Raw genomic sequence first — 17,613 nt, forward strand, 5'->3', positions numbered from 1 at the left:
AACTGAAAATCCTTTTACCCGTTTAAGCTATTGTCTTAATGTATATTTTTATTAGATTTTCTCTAGAAATACATGACGAGAATAGCGTGTTACTCCCCTGATGGTAAACACCATGCCTTTAAATAAAAATAATGCTTTGAATTACTAATTTAGTGATTTACCAACGCTCGTCACACTGAGACGATAATTTTTAACTTATCCAACATTTATGTTATCATTATAGTCAGTTATTACCCTGCATACATCTCTTAAAGCCGAATATTGAAATGTTAATACACAACAGGAACGGCAGTGCTGTAGCGAAATATAAATAGACAAAACAGTATCTACAATCTATGTAGATAATTGATTCTCTAACAATGGCTAAGGGTAAAATTTTCCAAAAGAGAACCTGACACAACATATATAGTTATATCTTCGATCAACAATACCACCACTGATCTAAGACTAATATGTATAAATGCGATCTACAAATCATTCTAATATTTGCTACTGGTAGTAGGTTTCTCATATGTGAGAGTCTATTGGCTGGATAGGTTGGTACCTAGCAATGGTGCATGGTGGCATGCAGTGGTCTGCAATGTCTATTTCTGCCGCCAAGCAGCAGTGTGTAGTCACTATTGTGTTCTAGTTTGAAGGACATTGTAGTGAAGGATATTGTGGCAGTGTAACTACTGGATATAATATGACTTAACATCTCACGTCTCAGGATGGCGAACGCAGTGGAATACCAAAAAATACTTTGTAATTCAAGGTTTTGGATGGTGTTTCTATTGTTTATGGGCGGTCGTTTCGCTTACCATCAGGCAAGCGGCAAGCTCGTCTCGTCATTCAAAGCAATAAAATAAAAAGCATTTTACATAAGTGACAAAAGGCAAGCCAGCAGAGACTGCTCTCTACACTATTCACAGTACGTTAGCATCCGAGCCCATCAATTTAAAACTATAAGGAAATAAAACACACATCAACACCAATTAGATTATATTTCAAGATATAAACATGGCACAGTAAGGTTATTGTCCTTAATATCTGAATACATCGAAACTTTAACTGCTCTAATACATTGTGTTCCAAAATAAGTTAAGATGATTGAGGAGGAAGCGCGAGAAATATGCCAGAATCGTGCAAAGTGAGAGTAATAGTAATCGTCCATAGTCTCTGCCTCCTCCAATGGGATAGAGGCGAGATACTATGTGTTTCAAAATAAGTTTGCGTTCAAAATTCGTGCTTATATGAACCACATACAATCTATTTTAAATAGTGCTATCTTTCAGACGTATACTAATGAATTTTGTCTACAGAGAGAAAGGATCAGGTAGGCTAGACCAACAAAAACCCACATAAAAGCCCATTAATGGTTTTTACCAGTAAATTTCTGTTGAAATTCTTTAATTTTTTTTTTATCTTATTCATTTAGATATGTCATTCCTCATTAGGTACATCCAAAAAACACAAATATATTCAACAGTCCCATTCTTAAGGAACGATAAAAAACTACTTTCATATGGGCTTGGAGGACTCAATCAGATGGCCAAGAATTTCATAGTTCCATTACACATTACTAAGTAGTTTAAAGTATTTTCAAATGGGGTGAGACAAGGCGTATAAATTATACAGAAACTCACATGACAACGACCGCCGTTAAAAACCGCCTTAATAACTCACGTAAGTGTTGTCGCTTACCGGGATCAGCCTGTATGTCTGGTTCCAACAGGCCGGCATAATTGTGTCAACTGATGAGGGGTAATCATCTCTCAACAATCAACCCATTAGTCGATATTCCATTGGACCCTACATACTATGAGGTGTACACTTACCATCAGGTACAGTAGGATATCCTTTGCCGTGCCCTGACAAAAAAAAGAACGAAAAAAAATGCGAAAGTGTGTGATATGTTTGAACGCTTGTTAGAAGTAAACACGGAAACAGCTACGCAAATTAGGATAAAGTTTGGCACCCGGATAAAACATGTCCTGGTTAAACACATATGCTACTTTTTATTCCAGTAAAGGGCTCCCAAGGAAAATATATATTTACGCTTGAAGGCCAACATATCTAAGCGACAAATATACCGAAAATTATTTATATAATTATTTTTCCGCGTCTTTTGATCTAATTTTTATAGCTTCACGACAATTTTAATATTAGAGTAATTTTTTATTAAGTAAATACATAGTTTAATTGTTATAAATTTACGTAATAAAATCAAAAATTTAAATCGCTCTATTCAAAAAGTTACTGATTGTCACTTAGATATGATTGTCTTTCAAGCAATCGTATTATCTAAGTGACATAGCCATATCAATATTTTTTTAAGTGGATGGCGACCGTCGTGTGGCCCGTTGAATCCCTACAGTGTTTTAGTCGTTTATAGCATTAAACATCTTGTTTTTAATTAAACTTCTGACAGAAATTGGCAATTGAGCTTCAAATAATAAACGGATCGAGCCAAGTGTATGATTTTAGGCCAGTTTAATACCGATTACCCCATTTCAACATTTAATCTATAACTAAATATTACATTCATGTTGTAATGTCATATATCGCTCATTACCGGCTTAATATTGTGCTATAATTCTAAACACCATTTACAGGTGAAGACACAACTTTACAACATACATAAGCTTTACATAAATGACTAGATTAATTATATGTAAAATCGATGGCTCCTAAGTAAACTATCGTATCTGGAAAATTGCCACATTCACATTTTTTTAATATTTTTTTGTTTGAATGACCAGGCAGGCCTCCCGTTCGCCTGATGGTAGTGAAACGATCGCCTATAAACAATAGAAACACCACCACCTTGAATTACAAAGTATTGTTTGGTATTCCACCGCGCTCGCCATCCTGAGACATCAAATGTTAAGTCTCATTATGTCCAGTAGTTGCACTGGCTACAATGTCCTTCAAACCGGAACACAACAGTGACTGCACACTCCTGCTTGGCGGCAGACTAGACATTGTGATGGTATCTACCCAGACGGATATGAGAGACCTACCACCAGCCTTAGCGTTTCGATATCTAGGTACTGTTTACTGTCAAACCTATTTAATTCAAAAGTTAATAAACGAAAAAACACTTCATTAACAATCATTTACTAAGTTTTTTTATGGGTTTTATTAGTACACAGTACTTACGCTATTTTTCTCAGATACGAAGGAGCCATCGAAATAATGTCAGTTAATATATCAAATTAAATATACATACATGAACATTTACCCACATTGCGTTAAATATACATCAGAGATATCCCGCGAAAACGAATCGTAAAACGGTATACGAGTCTCTAAACTAATTTCATATAATATCGTCGGTTGAAAGGTATATTGACTTAAGCGACATCTTTTGCGAAAAAAATTAACTAGCTTAAAAAAACATAGAAGAAGTGGTGATTTTAAATATGTATGAAACTTAGTGTCACAAAGAATTGTCGCTTGAGACAATTACGAGTTGCCTTTCAACTGTTGATATATTATGTATACATACTGATTTTATTCAATCGGTATTTAATTGCAGTTCTATATATTTTGATATATTATTTCTGTTCTAGGTTTAGTACCTGATTGGATGATATATCATTTCAATTCTACGATTAGTGCCTGTTTGGTGATATGATTTTACAATAACAAATATAGGCAATGTGTCATTAGGTATATCTTGAAATAAAACAATTTTTCGGATTTTATCGCGGCTTTCTGTATTATGATTTTCTCAACTGGAACTGCAGACTTCGCTGAACACTTGGAGGAAGCTTCCAATCATGATTTTCGACTAGACAAGCTACAAATCATTGCCAAATAAGATTCTACCTAGGATTTCTACCTAGGATGATTCACGAGACTGTTGAAATTAAAAAACATCCGAATTTCAATAGAGAATAATATGGTTGCAAGCTTACACAAGCCTGAGTTCTTGTTCTAGATTTAATTAAACCTAAAAGACCGACTGCCATACTTTAAGACACTATGAGCTCAATCTGCGTAGATCGGACCGTTAACAGCTAAAATTTAAAAAGTTTTGCATTTGTAAAATGTAGGTACATATTATAACTTTTACTTTTCAGACGACCAACACCTCAATGCTCCCCGTGACCATGAAGGCTGCAGTCTTCAAAATGTGGGGAGAAAATTACAATATAAAAAACCGCGATTACATCCGAAAAATAGTTTTATTTCAATGTCTAACTATCACGTAAAAATAACAAATCATTAGGTATATCTTGATCATGAATCTCAAAAACATTTATTAGTAATTATTACGTTAAATCGCACCAAAAATAGCCATACATTTATTAATTCGTACCGCGTACCTACTTTTTTTTGCAAAGTAATTGTGTTAAGAGAATAGTAGATAAATAATATAGTATATGTAAGTAAATAGTAGATAAGTCTAGATGTTTTTAATATGTGAGTTGGTAATTTATTTGATATTTGGAATTTATAAAGTTTGCCTACAAACATTTTCGATCACAAAAAGCTCAATTAATGGACTAAAATAGCTATAAAATATAAATATCATTGTTTTATAAAAACCTGCCATTGTGCTAGGCGTATCACAATAGCTACACTTTATAAGATTTTTTAATAAATTTAATTGTAATTACAAAATAAGTATTCATAAATATTAAAAATACCTACAAAAGTAACACTAGTAGTCGTAAAATTTACAGCGCCATCTGTTATCGAGCGCTGTGACTTAAATCTCTTCTCTAACGTTTAGTTGTTTGTAAAAACTATAGCCCAGAAGTATGTCGTATGTGTTGACACCTGGAAAAAAATAATTCATTGTGTTTAGGAATGGCTGTATTGATTTAGTGTCTGAGTACTTAAAGTATGAAACTTTTTGAGTATATTCCCAAGATTCGGTAAGTACCTAAAATAGAACATTTTTGCGATTTTTCGACGGATGTAACACAGACTTGACATAGGCCTTGTTTTATAAGAATAAATCACAACAAAACTTCTTTGAAAGTGGAACTTTTGGGCTAAAAATACTCCACTATATTAGGATATTAAAACAGCACATACATACACGCATCACGCCTCTATCATCCAATGAGTAGGCAGTATGCAACTAGTTTATCCAATTATCGTCAAGTGTATTCCGTACCATAACGTAATAGGGGGCGAGCCTATCATCATGTCGGGGAGAAATTCAGATCTGGCTGACCGTACCTATACTTCTGTTAGCAGTAAAAATATTCTTACCAATGTAAAGCATTTCGGTCCAAATAGTCCCCGGGCTGTATTTGTAGCAGTTTAAAAAGAAAATGAACAATGATAACAAGAAGAAGACAGTCCACGTGATGAAGTACGACTTGATGATACCGGGCCGCTCCTGGAATATAAACACATTTCATATTGTTATGTATAATTTGATCAATAAAAACGCGTCACTAATAATTATAGATGCGAATGTTTGTAATTTGTTTTTGTTTGTTAAAAGTAAACGAAGGAACCGTATTTGGAAGACGTTTGGCACACGTGTAGACCATGTCTTGAATTCACACGTACTCTTTTTTCCTAGTACTTTGCTCACGTATGAAATATTTGATTTTTCATCTATATATGCTGGTGTTGACGTCTTACAGGTAGGGGTATGGTTCACAATACTTACCACGGATTTTTATAACGCGAAAGACTTTTCAATATGGTGAGTATTCACAGGCACAATGCCACACTCCGGGCTGATACAGTGCAGAGAAAACCTAACTACTCGGTGTTACATCTCTTTTTCCCCTAAGCACGGAAAAAGGCGATAAAGATACTATTTGTTTTTAAACAAATGAACGACATTACGATCGTGCAGCTCGCCTGATCCTTGCCTGATAAGTCTCGCTTTATATTTACCCGGGATAAAATGGAGCCATTTAAATAAAGCCTCCTAAGCAATGCATTGGTGAAAACTACATTAATTTCCATACAGTAGTTTTTGTGTGGTGCGTGTACTATTCTAAAAACTGTTATTTTGACTTTTGTTACTGTAATAAAGACAGCCTATATTAGTTTTTCTTCAATATCTTTAATGTAGAGGCACTAGCCTGTTACTATTTTATTAAATTTAATAAAGATGTGTGTATAAGTTTCTTACCTTAACTACGCCGTAAATAAATACGACATCAGAGACAAGTTTGACGATGAAGAGAAACACTAACAGAATGCTCATGACGTAGAGACCCGTGATTGCTGACTGCACCTCGGGATCCATGTTTCCATCATCAGCGTTGATGGTGCCGACCATCGCTGCCTCCGTGATCAGTATAACCAACATCGCGAATGTCAGGATCTGGAGAAAATTATACACTTGAATTTCTTAAAAATAAAAATAGCAGATCGCCATGAATATGTTAAGGAAGTATACCGTACTTGCAAGTCCCCTAATATCTAAGGCCTGGCCAGACAGAGAGGTTGGGTGCGATATTCACGTCGCGTGTTTATCAAGTGCATGTTGAACCACCACACCAGGTGTAAAGCAGTTTCTGTGCGTCTTCCTTAATTGTCATAGTGAATGCCAAGAGCACGCACTCAACACGTGAAGTGAATATCACACCCAACCACGCTCTCCTTCTGGCGAGGCAAGTGATCCCATATATCCAAAAATTCCCATAGAATCATAGGTATGATTCTTATAGTCCAGGTAGGGATTATGTTAGGGACTCGGCCCGGCGGTCGCCCTAAGGTCGACATCCAATCCGACTCAACGCTGGTTCGTAAGGCCCCGTGACCCCAACAGAACCACCCAGTCACCCCCTATGAAGGTTGGGCGGTGGTAATAAGGCACTTTCTGTGCGAAACCAAAAACAGGGATTATATGATGGTTGGTTATTTATGCTTCCCGATATCTCAAGTACCATAACAAACATATCAGCACGCTGTCACTTTCCATCAGTATTTTGTGAGTCATATATATGCCACGCTATAGACATGAGTCTATAGCGTGGCACTTCTATTCCACTTTACCACTTATTTTATATATGACACTGATAAGCAAAATAAATCAAAATAAACAATGCTTTTGTAACATGAGATTTTCTCTCCAGTCGCCATTGTATTCTATCGATCAACATATGCTTTTTTCCTGTATTAATTCATTCTTTGAGAAGATAATTAATATTTTCAAACATACCGCATTGAAACAACCCAGGATAATGTTTCCAGTCTTCAAATCAAATATGAAACAGCAAGTCTTGAGACGTGGCAGCCCCATTTCAGCCTGAAATTTAAGATAACGACTAAGCCAAAATCCAACAATATATGTAGAAAGATATAAAAACATTAGAAAGAAAACAAAAGTAAATTCGGATGTTTCAATTTATTTATTAGTTTAAGTAGGTACGTACATCGAAAATTCAACTAACAAATCAAATATAACACTTGTGTCAGAAGTATAATGTTAGGAACATTGAAATTCTTTTTACATCGAATTCTAGAAATAATGTCGGAGAGAGTATGATTAAGAATCGTGTTGAGCTCTCTAATAGTACATTAATGGGGTAGTAAAAACGAGGAATAAGTGGCATAGGGGTTAATAAAACAGGGGCGGTAATTGTCCTTTGGTTATTTTCCACTAATAATTGACCATTATTAACGTCATATCGAGAATAAGATAGAAAAAAATTGGTCCTTCGAGCCAGATGAACAAATCACCTGTGGATATGCTACACAATATGTTATTACACGTCACAATAGCGGCAGTAAATGGATTCTCACGGGCAATGTCACTTAAAAAGGTTTTAGATAACACAACTGTTATATTTGTTACACAAATGTTTTAGCATTAACAGTTTAATTATTTCTGGTTTTTAAAGAAGCATTTACCTTCTCTTTATATCTCTGATTGAGGCAAAGTAAGCACACACACACGCGCTACGGTTCAAGCTACGGCGTAGACTGAATCCTCGGTTAGTCACAGAATAAGCGATGCGCAGAACTGACCTACTCTAAACTTCACTGGTTACACTTTTGGATTGTCAAAGACTAAATTGTCACTGAGATGGACGCAATTGGCACGCAAAATTGTCTGTAAGAAGAGATTGTGGGACAAAACTCTTGTAGTCCTGCTAAAAGTCTAATTAAACGGATTACGATGAAACTTGCCAAGACAGATGACGTGTGAAGAACATAGGATGCCTTTTCCAGAATCATTACCTAAATGGCAGAAGATCTCTCGTATGCGAGGGTTCGTCCGGGTAGATGCGCTATAATGTCAAATGCAGCCGCCGAGCAGCAGTGTGCCATCACTCTTGTGTTCCAGTTTGAAGACATTGAAGCAAGCGTAGTTACTGGAAATAAGGGAGGTCTTATGTCTCAGGGTGACGAACGCAGTGGATATAGTACTTTGTAATTCAGTTCTGCGTTCATAGTGTTGCTATTGTTTATGGCCGGCCGTAACGTTTACCATCAGGCGAACAGCAAGCTCGTTTCGTCATTCTATTGAATGTAGCTCAGCAATTGATACAGAATTGGGGCTGGCTGGTACTTGCCTAGGCGACCAAGATTTCTACCCCGCCTCTGTATAGCCTAAATCCTATTAACCCCTAAGGGGCAGGAAAGATATTTCTGATTTGCGACAACTTGCTGACATGTGCATTCAAACAATAAAAAACGACTGCAGATTGCCTTCCTATGTAATCGAAACTTGTTTTAATTTTTATTAGATTAAATATAAGTAGACTAATATAACTTTACCCAGGGATCGAACCAGAGAACTCCACCCGACGGCTTCTAATGAGACGATAACAAAGACAACATAAAAAATTACAGCTAATGGCCGATGTTACGTATCTCGCAATTCATACTCTGTGACGCCGCCGGGCGGAGTCTAAATTTCGATCAATAACACTTTGCTACTATGTCCTCTACGTTCCTACTTTTCTACCAATAATAGTTGTTACTCGCTGTTTTACCGCGCAATCTATACGAATATAGGACTATATATAGAGCTGAAGAATTTCTTTTTTTATTTGATCGCGCTTATTTTGGGAGCTACTGGTTCGAATTGAAAATTTGTTTTAATGTTGGATAGCTCTTTTATCGAGGAAGGTTATAAGCTAATAACATCACGCTATGACCAACTGGAGCGGAGTATCAATGAAAAATATTCCAAAAACAGGGACAATTTACTCCTCTTAAGAGCTTTTGTTGCGTGCGTTGAGTAAACGGTTAGAATTACGCAATAAATATGTATGATGGAATTGTTCCTCCACAAAGTTCGACGCCGTATCAGTCTGCCTGTCTAAACACATTGAACTCAAAAACCATCCAACGGATTTCAGTGAAATTTGGTATGGAGATGGTTTGAGACCCTGGGAAGGATAGGCTACATTCTATCCCGGAAAAATATTTAGCGGGACTTTTATCGCGAAAAACTCTTCACGCGGGCGAATATATAGCGGGACTTTTAGCCCGAAAACTTCTTCACGCGAGCAAATCCGCAAGCAAAAGCTAGTAACTTAGTAAGTAAACCCATAAATTATCTATAATTTTTTTAAATCAAAGAGTTATTTTAATATCAGGCATAATAATATCTATAATATTCCAGAGGCGCTATCCTAATTAATTTTAAAATTGAAAATCTGAAAAGTATATTTTTAAGTATACGAACCTTTTGACATAATAATGTCCTGATTATTATCGCTAGAAAAAAGCCGTTGGTCCTACACCAAATCTCTCTCCGGTCATTTCGGACTATCCTCTCGTCAGATTATAAAAATGAAGGAACAGAGAAATGCACCTGTGTATTGTACCACACACTAATCGTGCAATATAATATTTTCTGCATACCTCTATTTACTGACGTAGTGATTTTTTTTTAATAATATAAATATTACATAACCGATCAAAATATTTTTATTCCTTAAGCGCCTGTTGCGAAATTATTAGCAATTTGGACCTAAAGCAATTAATGATTTGTTTCGATTTAGAATACAATATCAACCAATCTGATATCAGGTCGGCAGCTCACATACTTGTAATTATTGACGTATATTCTATAGACACGAACGTCCATATAAACTATTTGTTCAAAATCTGAACTAAAATGGCAACCAAAACGTCACTGTGATAACCTATTTATTCACTTGAACAACAAATAATTTTACTTATTTAACTAATATTTTTTATTCAAATCCAAGTTTACACTTAGACTCGAGTTCTTATATCATGAGCACCACTCCTTACACTGTCCTTAGCTATAAATATTGACCATACTAAAATCGGTTTGAAAAGATAACAGTTCAATTAAGTTGAACACAGTGAATGTTCGGAACGCCAAATCTAGTACGTAGTAAGTACATATATATCGATGGCTTTAATAGACGCGGTTATTAAATAGGATGTATGATGTTCTAGCTAACATGTAGCCATTTGTAGCTTGCCGTCATCCTAATTCCCGCGTTGCTATTTCAATCAAATTTTTCCTTAAAGTTTTGACCCAAACGACATAACACAATATCAACTATAAATTAAAAAATCATTTACTCAGAACTACATTATGAATACATAATATAATTATTAAATTACATTATTATTAGATTCCACAGTTTGTTTATTTCTTTATTATAGTAGTCTTTCTATAGGTTAAATAAAAACGAATGTGGTCAGTTTTGTTCTTTTTATTACGTAAAAATGCTTATAACATAGTATTTTATACTTTAAACTTGTGCAAAGGTACCAAACATACATTTTTCGTATATTATCGCTGTCATATCAAAATTCATATTTGGTTTTTATAAAAAAAGGGATATTACGGTTGAATAGACAAAGTAAAATTATGCACTTTCCAAAACAATCTTTTTACATAGTACTACAAAAAAATTTTTTTTGTGTCTCCTGTAATACAGTATTTAATCATATGACATTTTGATATGACATTGCAAAGTGACAGAGACTGTATACGAATACATAACAAGTACCTAGATATAAAATAAATAATAAGTAACGTATTTTAGGAACAAAATACATATCTACGTATTAGTATTTCAAATGTTTGTTTCATACATCGCATATGAAGAATGGTAAGTACTTAGCACTATAATTCGTTGGTAATATGAGGTTTTTGTATAATTATTTACCTGTAGGTATTGCAGATTCAATAGAAGTAATGTATATGAATTTGCATTATAATGATTTCTTATGTTTACGCGAATAGTCAACGAAATAAAACTATTATACTATTCGGATTGTATTGCAGTTTTTATATCATGATTCATTTCAAGACACTGAGCTCATTCTGCGTAGATCTGACCGTCAATAGGAAAAATTAATAATTGCATAAATGTAAAATGTAGGTGCATTTTCTAACTTTGTCTTTTCAGACGACCAACGCCTTAGCCCGCCCTGTGACTATTAAAGCTGCCAAGTCTTTGAAAAGTCGGGAGAAAATGATAACGTAAAAAACCGCGATAAAATCCGAAAAATGGTTTGCATTATAAATAAATAAAAACGTAAGGCACTTAAATAGTTCTTTAAAATTTACTATTTCGTTCAAGTTCGGTTTAAACATTGAACAACATTAAGAATTCTTTGGCACACAGATACAATACGGTAATAAGATGGTTTCATACGTAAACTACATTTCATTCCGGAAATGTACGCAATATAACTTTTATTCGACAAATAAAATAAAATAGATTACCATAATCCTAAACAAACGAACACTTTTATTGGTAAAAAAGAGAAGTTCTGAGTTCGAACTTTTGACAGAACATTGTAACTGACGAATTGGATTTTACTAACGAGGCATTTTATCATTAATTCTAAATATATTTTATAGTACCTCTTTTTTGAAGAATACGTAAGCCCATATTTATGAAAGTCCTAAGTCTTATGAACTGGTTATCGAACACCACTCGCGTCCAGTCTTCAAAACTGTCTCGCAATTGTGAAACCAAATTACACCACAAGTTGTACACACAATGGACATCTTATGGTTGAAGTTGAAAATTGTATTTAAGGTATAAATGCAAGGCGGTCGTGGGTCCCCACAATTAAGTATTTCGAGGTAAACATCTTGTTTAAACAGGTTTCATTCCACTCTCTACCTGCGTTTCTTCATTCATCTTGAAATAATAACTTCTGACCACCAACATGTAGTATATGCTCCATGCTGTAAAATAATAAAGCTACAGTTAATAACTTGACGTAAACTATTTTTGACGTTATTTTTTATTCAAAAGGAACAGAAAACAGTTACACATTAAATATTAAAGGATAAAATTATACATGTACTGCATTAATAAACATGTAACCAACACCACTGTTCACAGGTTAACCGAAAACTTTACAAAGAAGCAAGAAACGTCTATAGGTCACAAGTATGAGAAAATCTTAAACCTGCGATATTCAGTTAATAATCTATGTCAGAGAAAGCAGTGAAAGTTGTCTTTCATTTATGTAATATCAGAAGTGACGTCATATGAATTTTGGTCTGTTCGTATGTGGGTTATCCTGACATGCTTTGCCCAGGAATGGATTCCTCAGATGTCCTAGACATCAGGCAGAAGTAATAAAAATCAAAATCGATGTTTCAGCATAATGGGACAGTTTTAGGATGGAACAACCCTATCGTATACTTACCAAAAGATATGACGAATCTAATTCCGAAAGTTGGGTTCATCACAATTAGGACTACCGCTAATATAAACGATATCACCAGGTATATAGTCATGCCGATGAGGAACACCTTCACAAGTTTCGGCCGCCACTGAAATTAAAACAAAGAAAATATGATAATGAAAATGGCTCGATGTTTAAAACAGGCGGATTAGCAAGCGGCCGATCTGATGGGAATCAGCAGCCCCTGCCCGGATTTAGCAATTCCAAGAGCAGAGCTAAAGCCTTGCATACCGAGAAGTGAGCACACTTTAGGCCTCATATAATGAACAGGTCACAGCGCTCACGGAACACGGAAGTAAAGCTTTCATACCATGATTTGCTCGTGATATGACAAAAAGCATATAATTCTACTTCAGATTGATTCATGCTCATATAATGAACTCCATTATGATGTCTCAAAGTGCGACGGTGAATGGTAATGAAGGCCACCGTAATAGTTCCACGCAACACTCCCGTGGAAGAGCTGGCAGAACAGACAGAGATCCGAGGTTTCATTGCAGAGCTATGACCTCTAGTTTTTTCGTAAAGATGTGTCAGAGCTCCGACGTGTTATTTACATGGTCTACTGCTCTTTCATATTCTTATTACACTGCAGTTAATATATAACAGCAGGTACAAAATAGAACAAAACAGTTCGTATAATTTTTATAATTGTTATAGAGGATGATAGATCTAATTATTGTGTGAGCATCCACGTGGGTAGATCATGTTATGCTGATTTCACTAGTAACTAGCCAAGTAATACTGCGCCAACACTGAACTGTATAAAGGATGTTAGCGTCAGGGTAATAGCCGGAAATTATATAGCAGAGGTTTCCAAAGGTTTTCTTCTCATTCACCCCTTTCACGATTTCGCTTACGAATTATGGACCCCTATTTTTTAGTCAAGCCAACGTGTACCCCCCTCAAGTCTCCCGTCGACCCCTGAAGGTCTACCTGGCAGTTGCGAAGGGTGAAATTTTTCAAAAAGTAACCCGAGGCAAAAAAAATGCTTATGTTAACATATCGCAACCAATTTAACAAAAAACAAAAAGTGTAAAGAACCTAATAGGGAAGCCGGCAGGAATCAGGCTGTATCGACGCTTCGCCACTGCTACCTGGACGTCTTAAGGAATCAGGCACAGTTATGACGTGTTGGGTTCATGTCATGCAGTACTATGTCATTAAAGTAGCGGTTATGCACAGGCGTTTACCATCACTCAACACTAGTATGAATTCATGTAATCATTTCATTTTTGAAATATAAAATTGTTCAAACCTGTTGCACGCCAACGAGTAGGACGACATAGAGACCGAAAGCTATGCTGCAAAACACCGCAAGGAAGATACAAGTCCAAAGGACAACATTATTCACGTATAGTGCATCTCCTTTTAAAGAACCTTCCCTTTGTCCAGTGATAATGATGCCCGCAAAAGAGAACATGATGAAGAGCATACTGGTGATCTGAAAAAAAAATTACAATTAAATAAAAACAATATACACATGCAAGAACGCTGTGTCACACCATACCTCCCATATAAAAGCAACGTACGCCTTTGTTGAATTAGTAGGTCTTACGATTTGTTACTATTACCATCTAAGTACGCCACTGTGTATTAAACGTGCTCTGGAGCTTTGAAATACATAACATATTCAGTGCCATCTTTGGAGTTTCATTATAGCTAGAGTTGTGACTCCCATACATTACCATCAAAAACACAGTCAACTCTACACACAGGATATCTATTTTTCGCCATGTGCGTTCCGTCTCATGATGTGATGGGGCGAGACCATTGCATAGTAATTCCAAACTGCGAGTTGATGGTGAGCAGAAAAAAACGATATAATTTTGCCCGGCCCAATTTCGAACCCGAGGCCTAAGAGCGGTATCTAACTCCGCCGAAGCTGTAATAATTCAAATTGTTACAGCGTGTAATTTTTTTACTATTACTTCAAAATACTTCATACTTTATACACGCCTGTGGAACGTGTTTTTATATGCGCGTTTCAGCCAGTAGGTATATTTAAATGTACGTAAAAGTGTATTGCATAGCACTTATGAGAGTATAATCGTAATTGAAACGTATTGCGTCGGCGTGTATAAATAAGGTGTCTGCGTAGGTGCTAAGAACGGGTTTTCACTGTAGCTTTATTATTTTGTTGATGTCGGGTCTTCGGTAAAACCAAAACCAGTTCATACTTGTAACCAATGTTTATAAATCTTAAATTTTTTGACTACGACCAATGAAGGATAATGGTTTTCAAAATGTATGTATGTATCCGTTTTATGTTCCAATTTTAATAAATGCTTGTCTATATAATCATTCGTCTTTTTGTGTAAAGGCTTTGGGTATATATTTTATTACATCTCTTGATCTCTCATCAACTCGTGTCTACTTTCAAATGCCTCCCTATAACGTTTCCTTGACATCAGATTTGCTCTGGGTTGTGACCAAATCGCAGCTTGCACACACAAAGAGTATCCTAATTCTAACTAATCTTATAATGAAATTTATGAAATTAAGATCAATAGCTTGGATTGGAAAGACAAACATAGTTCTGAGTGAACATAATATTATATCAATAGGTTATCTCTCATGCAGATAAAGGTCAGTGATTTCTCGCGAAGCCATTTTGGAGGGTGGAGGCGGAAACACAAGCTGTAAGTTATAAGTTTATAATAATAAATAATCGTACATACCGCTCCAGAATATCCCATGAAGAGGCATCCTGTTCGCAACTTGAAGCATCCTAAGAAAGTTTTCAAGACTACCGCCATCTTGTATCTGGAAAAAACAATAATATATTTTTATTAATACACAACAGTCACTTCTTCACTTAATTTATAAAATGGGATATTTAGACATTAAAATTAAACTATTTTTCGGATTTTATCGCGGTTTTAATATTTTAGTTTTCTCCTGACGTTTCGAAGACTGTAGCCTTCATGGTCACAGGGGGGACTGAGGTGTTGTTCAAGTTCATATCATTATGGGATATTTAGCTTTTATTTGGGTCAGACTATTAATCCGAAAGTAGCTCTCTTCATCTGGTACGCTTTCACGGCTATACCATTAGACCAGTTTTATTTATATTTGGTAGGAAGTAAGTTTGAACCATAAGAAAGGGTATAAGCCGCTTCTTATGTTAGAAAAGAACTATGTATGATTTTATTCGGGTAAGTGTATCAGGCAAGCAGGCCGCGAGCAAATCCTAATATAATACATGTTCGACACCTCAAAACCTAAGAAACATAACACTCGAATCGTTAATGTAATAAAAAGTGGTAATTTCGCACAAAATAAATGTAAATATTAAGTAATTTTAATTTTACAAGCCCTAATGCCACTACTACTCTAAAAGTCACACTTTCATTCAGAAGTAATAAAAGACGCAACAAATTTATACTGAACTACATTCACAATTATCAAAAAAATTGAAATTTAAAACTGTTTTTTTGTAAAAATATTCGTAATTCGTGAATGATTTTACTTTAGGTAAAGATGTGGTTTCATTTATTAACACAATGTAAAAATGACCCTTTCTGTAACGAAAACGGTTCACATAACCTAAAACAAGGAAAACGATGAGACAGATGAAGCCGCGAGCAATAAGGCATATAATACCGTATCTTGAGCAATTCCGGTTTTTAATTCCGTAAACAGTTAATTGGAGAAAAAAGGACAGAAGTAATAAAAAGGAATTTATGTATGTGAGAATAAGGGTCATATTCCGGTTACGATACTGATAGTCTGCCTACATCCTTTCGTATTATGTCCGTGCAGGAACGTAATCGACTGAAAATATTCGTCGTTTTAAAAAGTACTACTAGACTGTTCTGTCGCCATCTATTATTTATTTATTATCATCATTTGAACAATATCTTTACAGGTACCTTAAACCTAATACAATATTGTCGCTAACTATAGTAACTATTAACTAATACAATACTTAAAACTATAATATTTAAACATATGTATACTTTTGTATATGCTCAACATTTCTAAACTGTGAAATATGTAACAATCTTATATATATCCTGCAGAACAAATCAGACTTAACACAACTCTCTCGATTTCATTCAAAGTACTGAGAATATGTCTACCCTGTCAAGAGTCATGTTAATTATAATTTCATACTATGATCTCTCCGGTCATGTCGGGTTGCCGTCTCACCAGACTATGAGAGTGAAGGAACAGAGAGTGCTTGTGTACTGCGCACAACACTTGTGCACTATATCTCCTGCGTACTTGACTGATCAATCAAGATTGGCCGCCGTGGCCGAAATTCGTTTAGGAAGAACTTACTTAATCTCATACTATTCAATAATATCAGCTCTGTATTATATACTGTCACACTGTTGGGCACGGGCCTCCTCTACTACTGAGAGGGATTAGGCGTTAGTCCACCACGCTGGCCTAGTGCGGATTGGTAGACTTCACACACCCTCGAAATTCCTAGAGTACTTCTCAGGTATGCAGGTTTCCTCACGATGTTTTCCTTCACCGTTAAAGAAAGTGATAATTCACAAAGAATACTAATATAATTTTTACAAAAATCAGAGCTGTGTGGCCTTTGAATTTGAATCTGGAAACATTCGTCTCGGCAGTCCGTTCCACAACCAACTAGGCTATCGCCGCTTTTTTCATACTATTCAATACAAAGAATATTTTTGCTTGACAAGTTCCTTGCACCGTCGTAATGAAACGGTGTCAGAAGGCCACTTAAGGGTCAATGATGTATGCATTGTAAGATAAAATAAAAATAACTTACTAATAACGTAAATTACCTAACCGTTACATGGATGTAAACATCGACAGCAGTGGTGAAGTTGTATTGCGTACGAGCACGATTACCACGCTATCCGAGTTCGAATCTCGAGTCAGGAAATGATTTTGGTTTATTCTAGTCAGTATCAACCCGTAGTATAGAATTTGTAATATGGGAAAAGATTCGCCTTCTCAAATCATACGTTGGAAAATAGGAAAATAGTCCGGCACTAGTTTCGCCTTCGC

The 17,613-nt window shown here is 35.5% G+C and overlaps 2 protein-coding genes across 2 annotated transcripts in view; both read right to left on the reverse strand.

Annotated features, from left to right (window-relative positions):
* Nucleotides 1-4,433: 4,433 nt before the first annotated feature.
* Nucleotides 4,434-7,904, reverse strand: LOC115447207. Its single transcript, XM_030174196.2, has 5 exons — nt 7,822-7,904; nt 7,130-7,216; nt 6,095-6,289; nt 5,212-5,341; nt 4,434-4,770 (listed from the first exon to the last, which is right to left on the reverse strand). The coding sequence occupies exons 2-5, from the start codon at nt 7,208-7,210 to the stop codon at nt 4,700-4,702; spliced, it is 477 nt and encodes a 158-aa protein (XP_030030056.2). The 5' UTR covers nt 7,211-7,216; nt 7,822-7,904; the 3' UTR covers nt 4,434-4,699.
* Nucleotides 7,905-10,601: 2,697 nt separating this feature from the next.
* LOC115447217 overlaps nt 10,602-17,613 on the reverse strand; it is a 9,458-nt gene continuing 2,446 nt past the window's right edge. The window contains exons 2-5 of the mRNA XM_030174207.2: nt 15,300-15,384; nt 13,877-14,062; nt 12,580-12,706; nt 10,602-12,109 (exon numbers count right to left, since the gene is read on the reverse strand). Coding sequence (XP_030030067.2) covers nt 12,018-12,109; nt 12,580-12,706; nt 13,877-14,062; nt 15,300-15,377 — 483 coding nt within the window. The 5' untranslated portion in view covers nt 15,378-15,384 and the 3' untranslated portion in view covers nt 10,602-12,017. The remainder of the gene's footprint in view (nt 12,110-12,579; nt 12,707-13,876; nt 14,063-15,299; nt 15,385-17,613) is intronic.

Source organism: Manduca sexta, unplaced genomic scaffold (assembly GCF_014839805.1).
Source record: "Manduca sexta isolate Smith_Timp_Sample1 unplaced genomic scaffold, JHU_Msex_v1.0 HiC_scaffold_28, whole genome shotgun sequence".
Lineage (NCBI taxonomy): Eukaryota > Metazoa > Arthropoda > Insecta > Lepidoptera > Sphingidae > Manduca > Manduca sexta.

What these genes read in the sequence shown, in the direction of transcription:
- LOC115447207 (XM_030174196.2), bottom strand. Translation starts at nt 7,210, where the DNA reads ATGGGGCTGCCACGTCTCAAGACTTGCTGTTTCATATTTGATTTGAAG. An exon ending in TCCTGGGTTGTTTCAATGCG is followed by an intron (nt 6,290 to 7,129) that starts GTATGTTTGAAA and finishes AATTTTCTCCAG; the next exon opens with ATCCTGACATTCGCGATGTT. An exon ending in TTATTTACGGCGTAGTTAAG is followed by an intron (nt 5,342 to 6,094) that starts GTAAGAAACTTA and finishes TTTATATTCCAG; the next exon opens with GAGCGGCCCGGTATCATCAA.